At 56.2% G+C, this 6,263-nt stretch overlaps 1 protein-coding gene across 1 annotated transcript in view; it reads right to left on the reverse strand.

Moving 5' to 3' along the window:
- Positions 1–5,704, reverse strand: part of PPP2R2D (protein phosphatase 2 regulatory subunit Bdelta) — a 49,588-nt gene extending 43,884 nt beyond the window's left edge. The window contains exons 1-2 of the mRNA XM_078434993.1: positions 5,583–5,704; positions 5,380–5,472 (exon numbers count right to left, since the gene is read on the reverse strand). Coding sequence (XP_078291119.1) covers positions 5,380–5,472; positions 5,583–5,589 — 100 coding nt within the window. The 5' untranslated portion in view covers positions 5,590–5,704. The remainder of the gene's footprint in view (positions 1–5,379; positions 5,473–5,582) is intronic.
- Between the last annotated feature and the right edge of the window lie 559 nt (positions 5,705–6,263).

The following is a 6,263-nucleotide window of genomic DNA, read 5'->3' on the forward strand; positions in this document are numbered from 1 at the left end:
TCTCTCCCTCTCTCTCTGCCCCTCCCCTGCTCATGCTCGTTCTCTCTCACTAAATAAAAAATAAATTCTACAAAAAAAAAAAGTGGTTGAGCTGTGATTCATAAAGAAAGTGGAATGTGATAAGGATTGGTAGGGTGTGAAGGTAGACAGGAAACAGAAAGCATATCCTAAGTTGGGCAAGAAACCTCAGCAAGGGACACAGAATATAAACAAGAAATATGCCTGGGTGGCTCAGTCGGTTAAGCATCTGACTTCGTCTCAGATCATGATCTTGCGGTTCGTGACTTCGAGCCCGCCAGGCTCTCTGCTGTCAGCACAGAGCCTGCTTCAGATCCTATATCCCCCTCTCTCTGCCCCTCCCCTGCCTGTGCTCTCTCTCTCAGAATAAATAAATCAACTTAAAAAATATATATACGATCAAGAAAGGAGGACTGAATAATAATGGAAAAACCCAGGTTAGACCCAACCGAAGGGATCCAGGGTGAATGAACAGATGGGGGAGAGGTCAGGAAAAAACAAGAAACTGCTATTATTTTATGTCTAAATTTAGCTACAACCAACCCAAAGACCTTAAAATAAATGAGAGTTCATTAACAGTCGTACTTAACATTCAAGCAACACTTTACAGGTAACAAAAGCACTGCACACCGTTTGACTTTGACAAAAACCTTCTCCTGTAATTTCTAGATAAGGGAGCTGAGGTTCAGAAAGTGCCTTCACCCCTGATAAATGGCAGACGTGAACTAAACCCAGAACTCATCAAAACAAGACTTTTAAAATCAAGGAATAAAGAAATCGAGGCGTATGATTTCATATCACTGTAAATCTTAAATACTTACATCTGATTATAACTAAGATCAGTGCAGCTTCCTGAACATGCAGCCTGATTTAAGAAGCATTACAATGTAGCTGTACTCATAAACATATTAAATGCCTTAATTTTAAGAAAACCACACATATCTGATTTCCTAATAGCAGAATCTCCCCACGAAGCTCTCTACTAAATTAAACAGCAAGAATGTTACTAGATCGTTCTCTTGTTTGATGGCTTTCCCCCAGAAGATGCTTTCCTGAAGGCCTTTCTCAATGACATAGATGTACTTCATGCTCATTTTCTACACACAGGAAAAACAAAACCCACAATACTCTAAAAATAATGAATATGACTGAAACGTTGTGCATTCACAAATACTGGGTTTCACTGACTCCAGGCAGCAGTTTACCACGTTAACATCTTTGAAAGCAGATGTATCTTATATTCAACAAAACACACTAACATCTTATACTGATGTCCTAGTGCCCTTAATTTTTGTTTCCCTTCCCCAACTTAAAGGTTTCTTTCTCTCTCACAATATATCTACATAAACACCTTTAGAAAGGCCCTACCACACCACCCAAATACCCACAAGATTTATGTAACTCCCCAGACTTGAGTTAAAGATAAACCTTTTAGTATTTTTTCATATTATTTTTTCAGAAAAAGATTAATGTCCAATTCAAGACCACAGACCAGATCATGGATTAAAACAAAATCATCAAGTAAAAAAGGCAAGACACGTGAGGGGCACTGGGTGGCTCAGTGAGTTAAGCGCCCCACTTCGGCTCAGGTCATGATCTCGCGGTCCGTGAGTTCGAGCCCCGCGTCGGACTCTGTGCTGACAGCTCGGAGCCTGGAGCCTGGAGCCTGCTTCGGATTCCGTGTCTCCCTCTCTCTCTGCCCCTCCCCTGCTCATGCTGTCTCTCAAAAAATAAATGTTAAGAAAACCTGTAAAATCGCCCATGATGAAAAAGCTACACATAAAACCAGATAACAGTTCATCACAAAGCCCCCCTCCAGCCCTCCCCCCGTCTGTCTAGAAAAGCAACAGGCAAAGGCAGCAAGACCCAAACCTTCCCTGCAAGAAGACAGCTCCAATCCCGTCGAGGTGACCTGGCAGGCAAAATGACCACATCGTTGGCTGGGTGCGCAGATGCTTCAGTCACTGACCAGCGTGTCATCTCTGTGACATCTATTCTTCAATGGCCGTTTTTTAACCCAGGTTACTAAGCTTCCGACATGTTGACAGGCGCTTCCTTTAAAGGCATCTCGTTTTCATTTGCTTTCAGAAGCAATTCCCTACAATTCCTGCCAGAGAGCTCTCCCCCGAGCTCTAGGAGGAGCAATCCCGAGGCTGGCAGCCACACCCCACGCGAGGACTGCCATCGGCACCGCCACTAATGGTCACCGAAGCAGCCCAGTCGGCCTGGCTTCAAACCCTGGCTGCGGTCACAGTGGCTGCTGACCAAGGTCGGTGCCCCCCTCCTCCCCGTGCCTTGGCTTCTGCGTCCGAAACCGGGAAGAACAAGGGCGGTGTGGAGACTGGACTCGCGGACCCAGGGAGCTCGGCGCAGTCTCAGGAACGTGAGCGGCGTTCGATGTCTGATAGCTGTCGTCACCGCAGACCGGGTCCTCCACGAGGGGCGTGTGTGGGGCCGGCTGGCCTTCGAGCTTGAGGGGACGGGCCGGCCAACGACTGTGATGTCGCGTGACATCTGCCAAAGGCATCCGTCCAGTGAGGTCGTGCAAGAGGGGCTGTAGGGCCCGGGCACTGGGCGGTGGTGACCAAACACCACACGCGGAAACGTGACAAATATCCAACAGCTTCCGCACAGCAGTCACTGCCTAGAGCATCAAGCTCTGCAGGCGCAAGCTCACGATCCCGTCTCTTCTCCCTTCCTCTGGCAACTCCCCCTGGGTTTTAGTTCTTTGACCCCCCCCCCCCCCCACTCATCTGGGCCTAAAGTTCGCCAATTCCACCGCAGGGGGTGACGGCTTCCCTGCAAGACGTCAGCTTGCTGCAGGGGAAGGAGCAGTGACTGTCACTCCCGCATCCTGTCACCAGCAGGAGAACTGCCAATTTCCTTTCGAGCCCAGCTCTACTCCTGCTCCCGGGAGCTGAGAAATCCCTGAAGGCGCCACACTGGCCCGGCCGGCGCGCGAGCAGAACCCCATGCTTTGAAAAGAAAAAGCCACTGCATTTTACACAGTACGATACTTTCTTCAGGGGCGGTGACTCGAGTCCCGCGCACGACTAGTTTGAAAAACCAAGACGGGCGCCCGGCTGGCTTACTCGGCGCAGCAGGCTACTCCTGATCTCGCGGTTTGGAGTTCAAGCCCCTCAGCGGGTGTGAAGACTACCTAAAGATAATCTTTAAAAAAAGCCTGGGTGGCTCAGTCGGTTAAAGCGTCCGACTTCGGCTCAGGTCATGATCTCACGGTCCGTGAGTTTGAGCCCCGCGTCGGGCTCTGGGCTGATGGCTCGGGGCCTGGAGCCTGCTTCCGATTCTGTGTCTCCCTGTCTCTCTGCCCCTGCCCTGTTCATGCTCTGTCTCTCTCTGTCTCAAAAATAAATAAAATGTAAAAAAAAAAAAAAAAAAAAAGCGAAATGGAAGGCGAAAGCCTCTCTCCCCCGTACTCACTCAAGTGTTTAGCCCCGAACCTTCTCACGCAAGTGAGGCGAGGCCCCGGCCTCCATCCACCTAAATCAAAGACGCACAAGTGCAGGGTCACAGAGGCGCTGCCAGGTAGAGCCCGGACCAGGACAAACGGCACGAGCCACAAATCTCAACGCATAAAGGTTACCGCCCTGGAGTTCTCGAACCCAAGCCTCCTCCCAAGGCGCACGACGGCCTCCTGCAAATTACCGGTCCTCAGTGACCTCCTCTCGGCACCTTCTTCGTGCTGGTTGAGTCTGGACACGACAAGCTCGGTTCTTCTCGCTGCACAACCACTAGTTGGAAGCGATGCCGTTTCCTACACCACGGACTGTGCGCAAGGAATACAGTTCGACAGACACTGTCCCCACTCTGCGACAGAAAGGAGACTTCTAAGAGTGTTCGCGCGGACCGATTACCCGGCCAAAGCTCGTGTGGGTCACAGGAAAAAGCTCCCAACACCTACGCGGACCAAAAAATTCCCGAGTGATTACCGCAAAGAAATCTCACCAAAAAAAGATAACTTGCCACGCAAAACTTCCAGGTACGTTCAAAATTTTAAAGTAGGGATTTAAAACTGCAAAAAAGTCCCGATTCCGTTCAACCAGCAAAATTATCTCTGCGAAGTTTTTTTAAGGGCACCATTCTCAAAGTGTAACGTCACACTTAAAAGACACCGTTTCAGTCGGAATTTGACAAACTCATTCCGTTTGTCACAACTTTTTCAGAAAAGGAAAATCAGAAATTAAAACAGGCATTAGGCTCCCCCCCAAAACAAACACGTTTTGCTTTGCTCCTGCTAAAAATTTTAACTGTCACCCACTTGGCCCAAGTAAAATAAAAATATATCTTAAATGAATATAAAACGCACAATCGGTGAGTTAAGTTCCAGAAAAGCACCAACTTTCCATCCTCAAATCGTACGCATCTTCACCAATTTCTTCGAGGGCACTTTTACCTAACAGTCTGGACTCTGTTAGTCTCGGGCCGCAAATCTCCCGGTGTCACACCACCAGGGAGGGGAGAAGGAGCAGAGGGTCGTGGGAGGGGCCCATGATCGGGACAGGTGAGCACACGCGCGACCGGGGGCTTGGGGCAAGGGGGGTGCATTTCAGGCAAAGACAAGGCCTTGCCACCAGACGAAAGGTTCACGACGTCCCCTAAAACGAAGCCTGTAAACCTGGGATGTCCAGTTTCCGAGTCCCCACACATCACGTCCGGGAAAGAACGGCTGTCCCTACTGGAAGAGGCCGGGCGGCGTGGTGGGGGGCGGGGGCGGGAGCCGTGCAGCGCTCGCGGCCCACCGCCCGCCACCCGCCACCCGCGCGCTGTGCCCCCCGGCTCATCTCAGGCTTCGATGCAGGAAACCACCACGCAGAACGCAGGGGACTTTAGGACACCGCTGGAGCAAAGGAACCGGCGACGAGCCCACGACGCTAGAACCTTACAGAACGACCGTAAGGATCAGGCAGCCCAGCCGACCGGTTTTCAAGACGAAGAAAACGAGGCACCACGGCTCGCCCGGGTGGTGCCCGCGCAGGTGGCTCCCGAGCGGCGGCCTCCCGACCCTCCCAGCGCCGCGTCCCAGCCGCTGCCGCGACCCCGCGGGCCCCCGACGCCGCGCCCCGCGTGCCCGGCTCCCGCAGGCACCTCCGCAGCCCCCGGCGCCGGGAGGCACCCACACGCCACCCCGGAGACCCGAGTCCTCGCGAGGCTCTGTGACCTTGGCTTCCTTACATAACCCCTCGGGGCCGCCTCCCTGTCCGGGGGCCGGACCTCCGCGCTCCGAGCGGTGCCCTCGGCGCCCCCGGCCCGGCGCGGCCGCCAGAACGGGGTCCCCGGGGCGGGGGACGCGGCTGCCCCCAAGGAGCCGCGCCCGCCCCCGCGCCAGGTGCGCGGCCTTACCTTCCGCCACGTCCTCGTCGATGGCCCCCTTGACCTGCGAGAAGCACCACTGCAAGTCATTGCCGCCCGCGGGGCAGCCGCCGCCTCCGGCTCCTGCGGACACACCGGGCGCGTCAGGGGCCCGCTCCCGCCCCGCGCCCCCGCCCAGGACCCCCGCCCGGAGCCCCGCGCCCGACCCGCCCCGCCCCGCGCGCGCCCCTCACCTGCCATGGCCGGCCTGCCGGCGGGCGGGCGGGCGGGCGCCGAGGCGGCGGCGCACGAAGGAGGCGGCCGCCGCGCCGCTGCCTCCCGAGCACCTCAGCCCGGCCGCCGCCGCCGCCGCCGCCGCCGCGGCCGCCGGGGAGGGATTTTTTTTTTTTTTTCCCTTTTCAAAATGGCGCCCAATGCCCGTCGCCCCGCTGGATGACGTCATCCTCCACCGCCTCCTCCGCGGGCCCGGGTGGGGGCGGGGCCGCCGGGAGGCTCCCCCGCTGGGGAGGGGCGGGGCGGGGCGTGCGGCCGCGAGGGCTGCCGGGGGCTGTGGGGCGCGCCTACTGCGCTTGCGCGAGCCGCCTCCGGTCCCACCACGCCCCCTGGGCTGGGCCCCGCCCTGAATCGGAGCGGGGCGCTCCAGGGCGGTCGGGCGGGTGCCGGGGCCGGCGCGTCCCTGAAGACCAGCCGCTAGGCCGCCGCTAGCCTCACTCCTCTCTCGCCGGGTCACGCGAAGGGCTCCAAGCTGCCGTCGCCCCCGGCGCGAGTCGGGTCCACCTTGGCCAATGGGAGTTCGGTCCTCGGGCGGAGCAGCCAATGGAGGGCGCGCTCCGCGGCCGGTGGGCGGAGCACCTGGGAGCTGCACCTGGGCGCACCGCACCTGCGCACTTATTCCCCGCCCGCCTACCGGCGGG

This window comes from Panthera onca, chromosome D2, assembly GCF_046562875.1.
Source record: "Panthera onca isolate mPanOnc1 chromosome D2, mPanOnc1 haplotype 2, whole genome shotgun sequence".
Lineage (NCBI taxonomy): Eukaryota > Metazoa > Chordata > Mammalia > Carnivora > Felidae > Panthera > Panthera onca.